The sequence below is a fragment of the Cetorhinus maximus genome, chromosome 13, assembly GCF_964194155.1.
Source record: "Cetorhinus maximus chromosome 13, sCetMax3.hap1.1, whole genome shotgun sequence".
Classification (NCBI taxonomy): Eukaryota; Metazoa; Chordata; class Chondrichthyes; order Lamniformes; family Cetorhinidae; genus Cetorhinus; species Cetorhinus maximus.
Genome location: NC_135891.1, coordinates 76,853,827 through 76,870,326, shown reverse-complemented (window position 1 = coordinate 76,870,326; position 16,500 = coordinate 76,853,827). Strand labels below are relative to the sequence as shown.

Sequence of the window (16,500 nt, the reverse complement as noted above, 5' to 3'; positions counted from 1 at the left end):
GGCTTCTTGGATATGGTCAGTACTTTGTCTGTTGCAAACAGGTATGTAGGCCATATGCCCCAATGACTGACAAATTGTATCAAGCAGCATATCTCTTTGGCAGTTCACATACTAGGTCTCTTTTGTCAGCAATACTCAAGTTCTGTACTATGAAACAACTAAAAGCAAAATAATATGGATGCTGGAGACCTGAAATAAAAATAGAAAATGCTGGAAAAACTCAGCAGGTTTGGCAGCATCTGTGGAGAGAGAAACAGAGTTAACGTTTCAAGTCCGATATGACTCTTCTTCAGAACTAACATCAAGAAAAGGGTTTGCATCTAGTTTCATACTTCGTCAACTGGCTTGAGGTTCATTTGTCATCTATCAATATAGCTTACAGTCCCATTTTTAAACAAATGTATATGTGGTTCACTTAAACTGGACCTATACCACTAGCTTGGTTGGGAGCCCATTCTAATTAGCTACAACCCTTGGAGAGGGTAGACCCTATAATCACTGTCTTGAGGTTCAGTGCTTTTATCCTGTAACCCTCCAGCTGTGTGATCATATTCAATGTACAATAAGTTTGATCCATTTTACTTATATTCCTCATGTCTGAGCATTAGAAAGACATACAGGTGCTTATTAACTGAATACTTGACTTATCAAAAAGCACAAGATTTAATTCTGTGGGATAGGGTGAAACATGGGAGGAACACAATATGCTGAAGCCATTAGAGCTGACATTAATCCACTATTTTCAGGTACCTCCAGCTGTGTCCAGAAAACTCACCACACCCGAGAAATATGAATGTGAAAACGATTAAAGACCAGGGTTCTAATCCAAGTGTCTCAGGTGAATAAAGAATGCATTTTAATACTACATGCTATTTTTTTAAGTTCTACACAAAGGTCTCAAATAAGGTCAACTCAAAATTAGCCAAATTTCAACTACCAGTCACATGCACACTAACGATAGTACTGTAGAAGCAACTCAACCTCCAGAAGGAGGACAGCGTGCATGCATATTACTTAAGCAACCCAATGTGAAGAACAAGAGTGACAATGATCAAGCATACAGCCAATTTCCAAAGAAACAAGATTCCAATCTTAAGCATGCTGTTGGGAGCGAAGTGACACACTGAATGGACGGGCAGAAAAAATAGGCAAATCGCTGAGCTACTCTTGTAGTAGTTTGGGCCTATGTATATTCTCTCACCAGAGACTAAGCCGTGACAATGCAGGTTATCTTAGCAAGATGTACAGTGATTCCCATCTCATCACCTGTTTGATGTGTTTTGGAGAAATGCTGCCCGTGCTATTTAAACTGTTAATACTGCCATGTGAAGGAGTAGATCGCAGGCTATCTTTAGGTGGAGGGCTGGCAGGTAGCACTGGTACAGAACCAGCTAGTGCTGGCCCTTGCTTCTTCCTCTTGGACGGTGGCAGAAGCGCAGCTGGCAGAACAGAGGGAACTGGCTCCTTTTCCAAAGCTCTGTAAACAAGATGCATCGCCTGCAAATAAAACAGTAAAGGGCTAGTCAGTCTGTGTGCATATTTCAGAAGCAGAAGTAGCTCCACTTGTGTAATCTGAATGCTCCTTTTAATTATTCCTAATAGTCTCTTTATCTGTAATTATAACAGAGATCAGTTAGTTACCTTTCTTAAGTCATATTTTATGTGCCTGAAAGTGAGGAATGTCACATTTGGGAAATTAAACTCTTTACCACCTTTGGCTCCCAGAATAGAGCTCCAGAATCGAGCAGGGCCTGAGTAAAGATTCCCCTATGTCGCCCAACAACCTGCCTATATCCCAACTTCAGGAGCAGTGTATCCATTTGCCACACCAGCCCCATATCCTTTCAAAATGGGAACAGTTTAATGTCAAGTAATGCTACATCATAGGTAAGTGGTGCAATGGAACTTAGACTGTCACTAATAAGACAAACTCTCATTTCCTTCATTAGCTTCAACTAATGGGTGCGGACACCCCTCTAGAACTTTCTTCCTCTCTACTTCCTTCTGACCTTAATCCTTCTTTTAATCACATCTCTTCCTGTGTATTCAGGATACCCCTCCCACTTGCCCCTTTCTGACCCCCACAGTCTGTGCTTAAGGCCTCAACTTCAGCCCTTTACACCCCCATCTCAATGAATTTCGAGATCAATATGACGCTGAGCTCTTCTTCCATTGCCTTCGCCTCCATGTCCACTTCTTAGGCCAAGAATCCTCCCCCTCCGCAGCGACCCTTTTATCCATCTCCAATATTCTCCCTCACTTCTACCTCCTTCTCAAGGTCCACAAACAGGATTGCCTTGGTAGAACCATTGTTTCAGCCTGTTCCTGCCCTACTGAACTGATTTCTTCCTATCTCAACCATTTGTTCTTCCTACCTAAATCTCCATTCACCACCACCCTCCTCTACCTAGGCAAACTTGTTCTTACATTCAACAACTTCTCCTTTAACTCCATTCACTTCTTCCAAAGAAAAGGTGTTTCTACAGACACTCACATAGGCCTGCCTTTTTGAGAGACACGTGGAACATTGCTTGTTTAGCCCTACTTGGGTTCCCTCCCTTAACTCTTTTTCCAAGAATTTGATGACTGTATCAATGCAGTTTCCAACTCTCAATATTTCAACTTTTACAGACTTCCAGAACTCAACAATGAGTTCCTAAATTTCAGGCCATAATCATTGCCCCCAATTTCTTTCCTTTTCTTTGAAGCTTTCAGTTCCAGTCTAGTTTTTCCTTTGTTTCTGCTCTCAGATGGCAGCTGTTCATCATTCTGCCATTTACACCTCCTGTAGACATCTTGTCTTTACTTGTCCCATTACCACTCCCTGTGGCCCTACACCACAAACTCTTTTGTCATTTAATCTCTCAGAATCGTTACAGTGCAGGAGGCGCCCATTTGGCCCATCATGTCTGCACTGGCTCTCTGAAAGGGCAATTGCCTTAGTGTCATTCTCCTGCCTTCGCCCTGTAACCCTGCACATTCTACCTTTTTAAATAAGTCTAATTCCCTTTCAAATGCTTTGCTTGAACCTGCCTCCACACACCCTCAGACAGTGCACCCCAGACCTTAATCACTCACTGCATGAAAATCTTTTCCCTCATGTCACTTTTGCTTCTTTTGCCAATTACTTTAAATCTGTGCCCTCTCATTCTCGATCTTTTCCTGTCTTTTAATCTCTCCTATCCTTCATCCTATCGCAGGCTTTTTCTTGTGTCCTTTTCCCACCTTCCCCCTTTCACTTGCTTAAAACCTATTACATTTCTAACTTTTCCCAGCTCTGATGAAAGGTCATTGACCCAAAACTTTAGCCCTAATTCTCTCTCCACAGGTACTACCTGACCCGAGTACTGCCAGCATTTTCTGTTTTTATTTTCGATTTCCAAAATCCGCAGTATTTTGTTTTTGTATAGGCAATTCAGATATGTTAATGCTGGCCTTGCCATGATGCCCATGTCTCATGAACAAATAAATCTCCACTGTCTTAAATTCAAGGAATACTGATCTGAACATCTTTGGTGGACAACTGGTTTAACCGTCAATCTCCAGATCTGGTGGTGACATCTTAAGCTTTATCAGTTCCTGCTCTCCATCACTAAATCACCCATTATTCAAAGATCTCTGGTGATTTCCTTCTGCCCCTTCGTTTCTTGAGTTTTTCTTCAGCTCAGAATGCTTATTTGATTTTTTTATTCTGCTTTCCAGGATTTTAATTTTCTTCTGCAGTCTCTGTGAGATTTTGAGTTATTCCATTCGCTGCCCCCATGTTTTAAGGTGTTGGGTGAAGTTCGGTAGGTCTATTAAGGTATTCATAGTCTTAGGTAGTTCAACAGTTAGTATTTATTAACTACTAGAAACCATATACATCGGTACAGTGAAGGTCCAAGTTAGGAGCTGTCTCGAAACCTGCTTCTACACACGGCTCTGTCCAACACTGCACTGACCCCTGGGTGAAGGTCATCTGTTCTCTTATCTCACTGCGTGGATGGTACTGTACTCAGTCCCATGTTAACTCTTTATGTGCCAGACTCTTATACTACAGATTGAACTCAAGTTTTTCTCTAGATTCTATCCCATCGCCTGCATTGCTCTCTCCAGGCTCATCTTGCCCATGAGGCCGAACTCCTGCTCCCTCATCCTATTCTGGTCAAACAATTGATCACCAACTTCACTTCCCATTTTAGCTGATATTGTTAATGATTGCCTCTCCACAGATACTGTTCCATCCACCCCCATCCTTTCAAACCTGAAGTCATCACCCCTTTCCTAAAGTAGTGCATCCCAACCTGTCTCATTGACCTACCAATCTCTAACCTTCCTCTTTCTAAAGTCTTTGAATGTGTTGACGCTTCCCAAATCTGTGTCCCTATTTCCTGTCATTCCATGTTCGAATCCCTCCAATCAGGTTTCCGACACTGCTACAGTGCTGAACCAGCCCTCATTAAAGTCACAAATGATATTCTATTTGATTGCAATCATGATAAATTACCCCTTCTTTTCCTTACATTTTCAGTTTTCAACAGGTCGACACCATCCTCCTCCAATTTCTCTCCTCAATCATCCAGCTGGGTGGCTCTGCCCTTTGTGTGGTTCCACTCTTTTCTATCGAGTCATAATCAGAGAACCACCTGCAATGGCTTCCCTTTCTACTCCTGCATTTCTGGAATCTCTCAAGGATATAACCTTAGCTCCCCTGTATTTCTCATCTACATACTAGCCATCAGCAATATCGAAAACCATATCATCACATGTACACAGATGACACTGACCTGCATCTCATCACCATCTCTGCAGACCCTGCCACCGACTCTGCTGTGTCGCACTGCTTGTCCAACATCCAATATCGGATAAGCAGAAATTTCCTCTAACTAAATACTGGAAAGATCGAAATCACTGTTTAGTCCCTACCACAAACCCCATTCCCTAGCCACCATTTACATCCCTCCCTCTGCTATATGTCTGAAGCCAAGCCAGACAGTTCACAACCTTGCTGTTGCGTTTGACCCCTAGATAAACTTCTGACCAAATATTTGCTCTATCACCAAGACTGCCACTTTCCACCTCCGCAATATCACTCGTCTCTAACCATGCCTCAGTTCACCCACAGTGAAAACCCCCATTCATGCCTTTGTGTCTCTAGATTTAACTATTTCAATGCTTGCCTGGCTTTCTGTCTTCCACCTTACATAAACTTATGCTCATCCAAAACTCTGCTGCCCATATCATAATTTGCTCCAAGTCTCATTCACCAATTACCACTGTGTTTGGACCTACACTGGCACCTGGTCTAACTATACCACAATTCTAAAGTTCTTATCATTATTTTCATCTCCTCCATGGCCTCACCCCTCTCTATCTCTGTAATCTCCTCCGGTCCTAGAAGCCTTTGAGGTTCCCAAATTCAGTTCTCTTACACATCCCCAGTTTTTATCACTTCAACACTGGCAGCCATGCTTTCACCTGCTTGGTGCTAAACTCTGGAATTCTCCCCAGAAACCTCTCTACCTCTCTCTCATCTTTTAAGATGCTCCTTAAAACCTACCTCTTCAACTATGCTTCTGGACATCTGTCAAGATACCTTCTTCTGTGGTTCAGTATCAAAATACTTTTATTGATATTGCTCTTATTACATGCCTTGGGACATTACAGTCGATTAAAGGGGCTACATAGATCTATGTTGTTCTTATACCAGTATTTTGAAACTATCCTGAGCTCATTTTACATGGGACTCTAGCAACCAACAAAAAAAAAATGACTTTTCTGATAGATTAACCTTCAAAGCTATTGAATTATCCAGTCTCCCTCAAAACTCAGGTGATCAGGAGATCCTTAGTGAACTACTGAATTCCTTTTCTTCTTGCCTGGCCCCCACCTTGGCAATACTCCATTAGTTACCATATGATTAACATGAAGTGCAACATGTGTGACTCCCCAAACTCTGGGCTGCCAAGACCAATACTAAACGTAGGTCATTCGGCTACTGATAGGAAGGCACACATTCCAATAGATTCAAATGCATGTAATAAGAGTATGCAAGTCAACCATACACCTAGGCATCAACAGCACCTACAAAGCAGGGAATGTTGAGACAATAGTGAACTAAGAGGGCTAAATGGGGGAGGTGGAGGAGCAGGAAAAAGTGAAAAACGGTGGGTTCAGAGTAAAAAGGGAAGGGAGACCCAGAGTAAAGATGGGCAGAGTATCCTGGGGGGGGTGGGAAGGCAGGAGGGCAGAGTAAAGTGTGGGGAGAGGGTGAGAAAAAAGTGGGGGGCAGGGTGAGAAAAAAGTCGGGGGGCCAGGGGCACAATAAAAATGGGGAGGGGGTGAGGGGGCACAATAAAAAGGAGGGGAAAGGGCGGCATGAAATTCCTTGACTTACCTCATAAATATGGAACTTGCCAGATAAATTAGGGCTTGTCCAATCTAGTGTAAGTACCCTTTAAACACAGTGGTAAATCTTACTTACTACCAAACAATCTCTTTGGAACTGAAAATTGACTTGATATGTGTTGCGTCTAATTCCTTAAACTTTAAATTATTGTTAGAGGTTTTAAAAAAATAAACTGCAGATTAAGCTTTTTAATTTTTTAAAATCTATTTTATCATTCCATCTTAATCCAAACTATCTTTCTCTCGGTTTCATTCTATACATGATTTGACATTAAATTCAATATTCTTACTGACACTTCCTGGTTCTTCAATCTGATTGGCTAAAGAGGCACAATTGCTAGCCAGATTCCCTGTAGAGGGTGCTGCACTTTTTGAATGGATGGCTGACAGGAACTTCCAGTGCATAAGTCCACAGAAAGTCTACGGGTAAGCTCAAGTCCTGAAAAATGCCATTCAGTGGCCAGTAGGAGCAAATTTAGGTCCACAACCTTCGACAATCCCGGACTACCTCATTACTGAACTAAAGGATCAGCATAAATTATGTGAATTTCCATAGTTGAGATTTAAGCCACAGCCCACTGATAAAGGTAAATGTGTGACTAACTAAACTAAGGAGAAAAAAATGGCAAAAAAAAGTGTAGAGAGTTGCGAGTTTCTGTAAACAAATTTTCATTCAGATTGGTTCATTTGCATAGTGACTCTCAAAAATCAGGTCTTGGACTTTAGATCAATATTTTGATCCTAGACACTCTATGTATCTTCCTGCAACCAAAGGTAGTAACAAGACTTACCACTGCAAACTCATCTCTGTCCAGGTGGCCATCCTTATCAACATCGCTAAGGTCCCAGACCTAATGAGAATAAAATTTGAAATCAAGGAATTAAACAGCCTCAGCCAGGAAAGGGTTAAGGGGGTTTTGGTGAAATGAATCCAAGTCATAGAATAGCAAATGAACACAGCCAAGATGCCAACTATGTTCAATATTGATAAAAGCGCCCAATCAAGATTGAGAATTTCATGAATTTCTCTTTATAAATCCCACTTTCCTATCCAGTCACAGGTGACAGTCCAAGGCTGTACTGAGCTGTCGCTCATTAGTGACACCCATGCACTTCGGAAATCTGTTGTGTGGTTGCCCACACTTCGTGGCTAAACATAATGCAATGAATCAAAAACATTAAACTCACTCATAACATTAGCCATTCAACATTATAAGCACCTTCAGGAAGTTCTCCTGGACAGACATGTCCCTTATTTCTTCTCTGGCACTTCATCTGGGCAAGCTTCAGGTACACAATGCAAGCTGGATAATATAAATCTCAAGTCCCAAATTAGCTTAAGTTTTTTCACATGTAGAATAGCTCATTGAATAGGTGAGTTTAAAATTTTTCTCAAGAATTATCAGATTTCTTAATATATTATGAATGTTATTAGCCACTCAAAGGTTTTGAGGAAACAAGATGGATGCTCAAAGCACAAGAACTTTTTATGGCATGCGAATTGTTGGTTTCTCATAGCAGTTGGTTCCTAATTGGAAGTGGTGCTTTTCCGTCCATCTACTTACAATCAGATATTTCGGCAAACCAGAATAGTTAACTCAAGAAGCAGTGGTTCTTCATGCCAATCAGAAACATTAAAAAGTGTGACAGATGTGGTAACAAGAATTTAAACTTCGTTAGATACCAGTAGCTACTAGTTTAAATATATTTGAGGTGTTATCTTTTCCCTTTTGTGCTCTTCTCGGGGTGATTTATAGGACTGTGATTTAATATTGGAATGGTCAAGTTGTGGAGAGATTGAGGTATTTTTGTGGGGCTATGTTCTGGACTCTATTATGAATTCACATTCTGGAGGTACAACACATGTTGCAAGTATCGTTCATAAGAAGAGTCCCTATTTCCATTCACCTACAGAAGGTCTTGTGGGGTAAAAGGACTGTTCCTCCTACCATAGTGCAGAATGTCAAACTTTTTGCCTTTATTCTGAGACTTCAGATCCTCTTTTATCCCCCCTTCAACCCAACTTTAAGTTTTGCCTGTATGACCAGTGCCTCAGTCATGCAATCATATTTGTATATATAAGTACCTTTGGTTCAAAAAGTATTTGTGGTTTCCCCTATAATCACTAGTTAAAAATAAGAATGAAAATTCTAGCAAAGATAGGCAGTTTGGGAACTAATGTTTCTCTTGTTCAAGAAACTAATTTGATAGATAAGGCTCAGAAATTGAAATGGGGGTGGGTGGAAGCTTTTTATACTTCACAAATTTGAGGAGGTTATAAATTGATCTTATGGGTATACAGGGCAGGATGCTTATGCCTAAAGTTGAAGATTAGTGACCAAATATTTGTTTCTGCTTGCTAATTATGTGCTCACTCAATCTCAGTGGATTTACCTGTCGAGTTTTACGTCCAGCAGTTTATGGCATTAGGAGAGGTTTAAAACATCATTTCAGATGCAGTTCTGCACAGATCCAGGCTGAGCATAACAGAAAGTGATTGTGTGTTATTATAGCTCAGCATCAGTAACACTGGATACTCTATGCCCAATTGTGTGTTTTTTTTTTAAACTGGTTACAAGTTGAAGGATTAGTAAATAAGAACAGGGGTTGTGGAAAAGTAGTCTGATGAAATCTCTCAGGAACTAGAGATTAAAAGGTACAGAAGCTGGAAATAGCGATAAAGAATGTAAATGTTCAGTATTTTTTTAATCTTTATTTGTTCATGGGATATGGGCGTCGCTGATTAGGCCAGCATTTATTTCCCATCCTTAACTGCCTTTGTTCAGAGGGCAGTTAAGAGTCAAGCACATTGCTGGGGTCTGGAGTCACATGTAGGCCAGACCAGGTAAGGGCAGCAGATTTCATTCCCTAAAGGACATTTAGTGAACCAGATGGGTTTTTATAACAATCCAACAATGGTTTCATGGTTATCACCAGACTTTTAATTCCAGATTTTTACTGAATTCAAATTTTACCATCTGCCATGGTGAGATTCAAACCCGGGTCCCCAGAGCATTACCCTGGGTCACTAGAATGCCAGTCTAGCGACAATACCACTATACCACTGCCTCCCCCGATGTGCAATATTATGACCACAATATGGAACAAATTGAGCCCTTCAAGATCCAAATCAATTTATTTGAAGCGTGCTGATCACCAAGAAATCAATTGTTTTTTCGAACCATAGTCAATTATGAGGAAAAGATATTAGCCTCTGCAATTCATAAGGGTTAGGTAGATAACCTTCTACTCTAAGGATATACATTGCTCCCTTATATTCCTCCAAAGTTTATCTTCTGAAGAACCAAAATGATTTTTAAGGATTAGAATTCATCATTATCCCAAAAGCTTCTGTAATATTCTTTTCAGAAAAATTTCAAAAGCTAGTCTAAAGAGAGCACTGAATGAAGAAATGTATTACTAGTTTCACTGGTAGTGGATAAGGTGCTTTATGGGAAATTGAGCTACAGCTGTTTGATTTATATCCTGCACTGCTACTGCGTGCAGTCCAACAACTGTGCTGTTCCATTTAAATAATTGACCTTTGCCTTTGAACAAAATATGTATTGATCTAAGCTGCATCTCAAATATTTTTGATCTAACAATCAAAATCTCAAACAAAAACAGAATTACCTGGAAAAACTCAGCAGGTCTGGCAGCATCAGCAGAGAAGAAAAGAGTTGACGTTTCGAGTCCTCATGACACTTCGGCAGAACTGAGTAAAGTTAGGAGAGGGGTGAAATATAAGCTGGTTTAAGGTTGGCGGGCGGGGGGGGTTGTAGGGACAAGCAAGCAGTGATAGGAGCAGATAATCAAAAGATGTCACAGACAAAAGGAACAAAGGAGTGTTAAAGGTGGTGATATTATCTAAGAAAATGTGCTAATTAAGCACATGTGCTTATTCTTCGTCTCATCCGATGCCTCAACAAGAAACTTTTTCTCTTTCTCTCAAGTGCTAAGGAACGCAAGCTCCAACAACTCATCGACACCAACACCCATCTGGGACCCTCCACCCCTGCTTGTCCCTCCGTCCCCACCCCATCTTCCAATCCCAGCCACGTATTCACTATACCCCCTGACCTTCCCCTCTCCGGTGCTGAACGTTCAGTGCTCAGCAAAGGACTTAATTTCATACCCTTACGCCCTCATCTCAATGAATTTCGGGCTCGGCACGATGCTGAACTCTTCTTCCACCGTCTTCGTCTCCGTGCTCACTTCTCTGGGCAGGAGTCCTCTCCCCGTTCAACGGATCCTTTTACCCACCTCCAATATTCTCCCTCCACCTGGACCCCTCCCTCTGGATTCTTACCTTCTCTTGATCTTTTCATTGAGAACTGTCGGCGTGACATTAGCCGTCTCAATTTCTCTGCTCCTCTCACCCATTCTAATCTGTCTCTCTCTGAACTTACTGCACCCCGTTCTCTCAGGTCCAACCCCAACATTGTCATCAAACCCGCTGACAAGGGTGGTGCTGTTGTTGTCTGGCACACTGACCTCTACCTCGCGGAGGCTGAGCGTCAACTCGCAGACACTTCCTCCTACCTCTCCCTGGACCATGACCCCACCACTGAACATCAAGCCATTGTTTCCAGGACTGTCACTGACCTCATCTCCTCTGGAGATCTTCGTCCCACAGCTTCCAACCTGATAGTCGCCCAACCTCGGACGGCCCGCTTCTACCTCCTACCCAAAATCCAGAAAAAGAACTGTCCCGGCAGACCGATCGTGTCAGCCTGTTCCTGCCCCACGGAACTCATTTCTCGTTATCTTGACTCCATTCTCTCTCCCCTTGTCTAGTCCCTTCCCACCTACATCCGTGATTCCTCTGACACCTTACGTCACATCAACAATTTCCAGGTCCCTGGCCCCAACTGCTTCCTCTTCACCATGGACGTCCAATCCCTCTACACCTCCATCCCCCACCAGGATGGTCTGAGGGCCCTTAGCTTCTTCCTTGAACAGAGGCCCGAACAATCCCCATCCACCACTACTCTCCTCCATCTGGCTGAACTTGTTCTCACACTGAACAATTTCTCCTTTAACTCCTCTCACTTCCTCCAAATAAAAGGTGTGACTATGGGTACCCGCATGGGCCCTAGCTATGCCTGTCTCTTTATGGGGTATGTGGAACATTCCTTGTTCCAGTCCTACTCCGGCCCCCTCCCACAACTCTTTCTCCGGTACATCGATGATTACTTCGGTGCGGCTTCATGCTCACGTCGGGACCTGGAAAAATTTATTAATTTTGCTTCCAATCTCCACCCCTCCATCATTTTCACATGGTCCATCTCTGACACTTCTCTTCCCTTCCTTGACCTCTCTGTCTCAATTTCTGATGATAGACTGTCCACCAATATCCATTACAAGCCTACCGACTCCCACAGCTACCTCGACTACAGCTCCGCACACCCCGCTTCCTGTAAGGACTCCATCCCATTCTCTCAGTTCCTTCGCCTCCGTCGCATCTGTTCTGATGATGCTACCTTCAAAAACAGTTCCTCTGACATGTCCTCCTTCTTCCTTAACTGAGGTTTTCCACCCACGGTCGTTGACAGGGCCCTCAACCGTGTCCGGCCCATCTCCCGCGCATCCGCCCTCACGCCTTCTCCTCCCTCCCAGAAACTTGACAGGGTCCCCCTTGTCCTCACTTATCACCCCACCAGCCTCCACATTCAAAGGATCATCCTCCGCCATTTCCGCCAACTCCAGCATGATGCCACCACCAAACACATCTTCCCTTCACCCCCCCTGGTGGCATTCCGTAGGGATCGTTCCCTCCGGGACACCCTGGTCCACTCCTCCATCACCCCCTACTCCTCAACCCCCACCTATGGCACCTCTCCATGCCCACGCAGAAGATGCAACACCTGCCCCTTCACTTCCTCTCTCCTCACCGTCCAAGGGCCCAAACACTCCTTTCAAGTGAAGCAGCATTTCACTTGCATTTCCCCTAACTTAGTCTACTGCATTCGTTGCTCCCAATGCCGTCTCCTCTACATTGGAGAGACCAAACGCAAACTGGGTGACCGCTTTGCAGAACACCTGCGGTCTGTCCGCAAGAAAGACCCAAACCTCCCTGTCGCTTGCCATTTTAACACGCCACCCTGCTCTCTTGCCCACATGTCTGTCCTTGGCTTGCTGCATTGTTCCAGTGAAGCCCAACGCAAACTGGAGGAACAGCACCTCATCTTCCGACTAGGCACTTTACAGCCTTCCGGGCTGAATATTGAATTCAACAACTTTAGATCTTAAACTCCCTGCCCCATCCCCATCCCCATCCCGTTTCTTCCCCTTCCCTTTTGTTTTTTCCAATAATTTATATAGATTCTTCTTTTCCCACCTATTTCCATTATTTTTAAATCTATAACTGTAATACCCTGTCGTCAGTCTTTCCACCCCACCCCCACTAGAGCTGTACCTTGAGTGTCCTGCCATCCATTCTTAATTAGCACATTTTCTTAGATAATATCACCACCTTTAACACCCCTTTGTTCCTTTTCTCTGTGACATCTTTTGATTATCTGCTCCTATCACTGCTTGCTTGTCCCTACAACCAACCACCACCCCCCCCACCAACCACCCCCCCACCCACCAACCACCCCCCCAACTTCTCTCCCCCCACCCCACCCCCCACCTTAAACCAGCTTATATTTCACCCCTCTCCTAACTTTACTCAGTTCTGCCGAAGTGTCATGAGGACTCGAAACGTCAACTCTTTTCTTCTCCGCCGATGCTGCCAGACCTGCTGGGTTTTTTCAGGTAATTCTGATTTTGTTTTGGATTTCCAGCATCTGCAGCAGTTTTTTGTTTTAATCAAAATCTCAAGATTGGTTTTGCACTAAAAATAATCATGTGATTAGATGTAACATGCTCACCCTTCCCAAGACATCCAGAGGTAGGTTTGAGTTTATCAACACAGGTTTGACCTTGTCACCCGAAAGAAGGCCGTTTAGTGGAGTCAAGCTTTCAAAAATTCCATCAAATTTAGCTCGCTCTTCAGGCTGTGGGGAGAGGCAAGGCTGGTTAGCGTATTCTATTAGCGAGATTCTGAAAATACAATGAAGCTGCTCTTGAAGACAACTTGTGTAAACATTCATCCCAGCATTAGACTTGAAAGTTCTGGCCTTTCTCACAATTACCACAATGGCTCTCAGCTTGGCCATTCCACTTATTATGTTAGGCATCTTTGAATTTCTGTTCTTACACATTTTGATAGTCACTTGACATTGCCGTGACATCTCCAACACTTCTAGCACTAGACACATTTCAGCAAGTTGTCATCCATGGCCTTTCACCAAAGTAAAGTTCATAATTACCTAACTTTCCCTCCAAATGCCCAAAGCCATATCAATAGCCCACTCCAATCATCATTAAACCCTGTTGCTTCTGATTCTACTCTAAATTCATCAATCTCCTTCACAGCACAAATCCACTACAGAAAACTTCTATCACACAGCAATGGTTAAAAGAATTGATCAATTCTACATCATCCAATGAGACAATGAAAATCTGATTTCTTTCTATTCTTCATTGTTTGGATTGCCTCATTCAGTTCTACTTCACACAGATAACCTGGACCATGCATTTGCTAAATAGAACTCCCATATCTCTTCCGAACTTTTAAGTTGTCTAAGACAGTTCATTTTTCGCATTCATGTCCAGTATTTCCTTTCCCCAAAAATCAAGTCTAACTAAGTCTTGAATACCTTTCATACTTCCAGAAAGGATACAAGATGCTTCTCATCTGATCCTTCTCTTATTTCTGAAGTTCAACCTCTTTTTTTCTACCTGTCCTCCCCCTTCCACCTGTCATTACATAAGAAGATAGGAAAATTAGGAGCAAGAGTAGGCCATTTGGCCCCTCAAGCCGGCTCCACCATTCAATAAAATCATGGCTGATCTGATTACTGCCTCAATTCCACTTTTCTGCCTGCTCCCCGTAACCCTTGATTCCCCTTTCTTCAATACTGTTGACACTAAATATCTACCAGAGTTTTTCTCATTTACAAACTGTTGCAAAACCAGAGGGGACTATAAAAACTCACATTATAACCACAATTTTCAGTACTCCTCAGAATCCTCCTTTATTACTTTCCCAAATTTTTAAATATGATCTTAATCCTCATCATAACACTCCCTTTCTCTAACTCATTCCGTCCCAAACCTCAAAACTGTTGCACTTCAATCCATTTTGATCTTTTACTTAAAACTCAAATCCGGCAGCAACCGACTGACTACTACTTCATTCACATCATCTAATCATTTCAACCTTGATCCTATCCAACATTATGGGCATTTGGCCCTTCATCCAGATTTTCTCACAGTAATGTTCCTACTTCCCTTGTCTATCATCTGCTAAGCACCTACCTTTATCACATTAACAAGTTAGGAATTCACTAAACAGTGAATTGAAGATGCAAAGCTGTACACTACTTCTTTGTCACAGTTACAATGGCTTGTAACGATGTACTGCCCCTAAAATATTACAATAAAAATAGAGCATTTCCTTCTAAAGCAGGTGTGAACTTATGTCTGGGTCTGGACAGAGCATGGTTTGTATCACCCAACGGAAAATATTAAGGCACTTCTTGCTCTTTTAATAGTCATAGGAACATAAGAATAGGAGGAGTAGGGCATTCTGCTCCTCTAGCCCTGCTCCACCATTCAACTAGATCATGGTTGATCTTCTATTTCAATGCCATTTTCCCGCACTACACCCCCATATCTCTTAATATCTCTAATAACTAGAAATCTATCAATATCTGTCTTGAATATAGTCAATGACTGAGCCTCCAAAGCCCTCTGGGCTAGAGAATTCCAAAGACTCATCACCCTCTGAGTAAAGAAATTGCTCCTCATCTCAGTCTTAAATGACCTACCTCTTACACCGAGACTGTGTCCCCTGGTTCTAGAACCCCCCCCAATTTGGGGAAATACCCTTCTTGCATTTATCCTGTTGAGCACTAAGAATTTTCTATGCTTCAATGAGATGGCCTCTCATTCTTCTAAACTCCAAAGGATACAGGCCCAGTCTCCTCAACCTCTCCTCAAAGACAATCCCACTGTCCCCGGGATCAGTCTGGTGTACCTTCGTTGCATTCCTCTAAGGCAAATATATCCTTCCTTAGGTAAGGAGACCAAAAACTGTATACAATACTCCAGATGCAGTCTCAACAAGGCTCTAAACAACTGCAGCAAGAATTATTTACTCCTGTACTTAATTCCTCTTGCAATAAAATAGTCGCCAAAAATTGGTGCAGAATTTAGTCCCAATGCAGGATATCCTATCCATTAATTTTAATTCATTAATTTTCACATACCTAGAATGACATAGAATATACAGCAAAAAACAGGCCATTCAGCCCAACTAGTCAATCTCTCCCATTATATCTACTTCACCCAGGTCTTTTAGCACATCTTTCCATTCCTTTTTCTTTCATGTATTTGTCCAGTTCACTTTTGAAAGCATCTAAGCTATTTGCCTCAGCCATTTCCTTTGGTAGCAGGTTCCACTTTCTAACCACATTCCCTATTGGATTTTTTTGGTCACCACCTTGTATCTATGGTCCCTAGTTTGGATTCTCCCACAAGAGAAAACATTCCCTCAACGACAACCCTGTCCAACCCATTCAGAATTTTAAAGATCTCGCTCAGATCACTTCTCTAAGTCTTCTTGATTTGAATTTGGAAAATGCATCTTCACAGAGAATCATTCCCAACCTTTCGGATAGAGAGAGGAAGATAATGAAAATAAAAACAGAGAATGCTAGAAATACTCAACAGGTCTGGCAGCATCAGTGGAGATAATGAAAATCTTTGTTGCAAATCGAGGTTCCACCAGCCACAGCATCACACTTTATACAGCTCACCTTGAACTCACAAGCTTTATTCTAATCACCTTTAATGAACATTGTGCTCATCAGGCACTCCGCATTAGGATCACATATTCCCAGGTCAAGTCGAACATACTTAAATACTGAATAAAACTCCCTTTACTCCCTCCCGACAGCACTTTTGCAACATTGCTCCATCTCCCTCCACCAGATATCCTTGGTGACTTTGAGTAATGTCAATTTATTGCCAAATCAGAGCAACTTTGGACAGTGAGCTTAT

At 42.5% G+C, this 16,500-nt stretch overlaps 1 protein-coding gene and 1 long non-coding RNA gene across 22 annotated transcripts in view; one reads left to right on the top strand and one right to left on the bottom strand.

Annotated features, from left to right (window-relative positions):
- Positions 1 to 16,500, bottom strand: part of eps15l1a (epidermal growth factor receptor pathway substrate 15-like 1a) — a 389,837-nt gene that overhangs the window by 246,253 nt on the left and 127,084 nt on the right. For all 19 annotated transcript variants that reach the window (XR_013578464.1, XM_078555608.1, XM_078555606.1 and 16 more), the window contains 3 exons: positions 13,263 to 13,388; positions 7,179 to 7,238; positions 1,267 to 1,497 (listed from right to left, as the gene is read on the bottom strand). Coding sequence is in view for 18 of the 19 variants with exons in the window: in XM_078555608.1 (XP_078411734.1) it covers positions 1,267 to 1,497; positions 7,179 to 7,238; positions 13,263 to 13,388 (417 nt within the window). In the remaining variant the exon portion in view is untranslated. The remainder of the gene's footprint in view (positions 1 to 1,266; positions 1,498 to 7,178; positions 7,239 to 13,262; positions 13,389 to 16,500) is intronic.
- The window catches only part of LOC144688728 (uncharacterized), a 114,821-nt gene that overhangs the window by 36,225 nt on the left and 62,096 nt on the right, over positions 1 to 16,500 (top strand). The window lies entirely within an intron of this gene.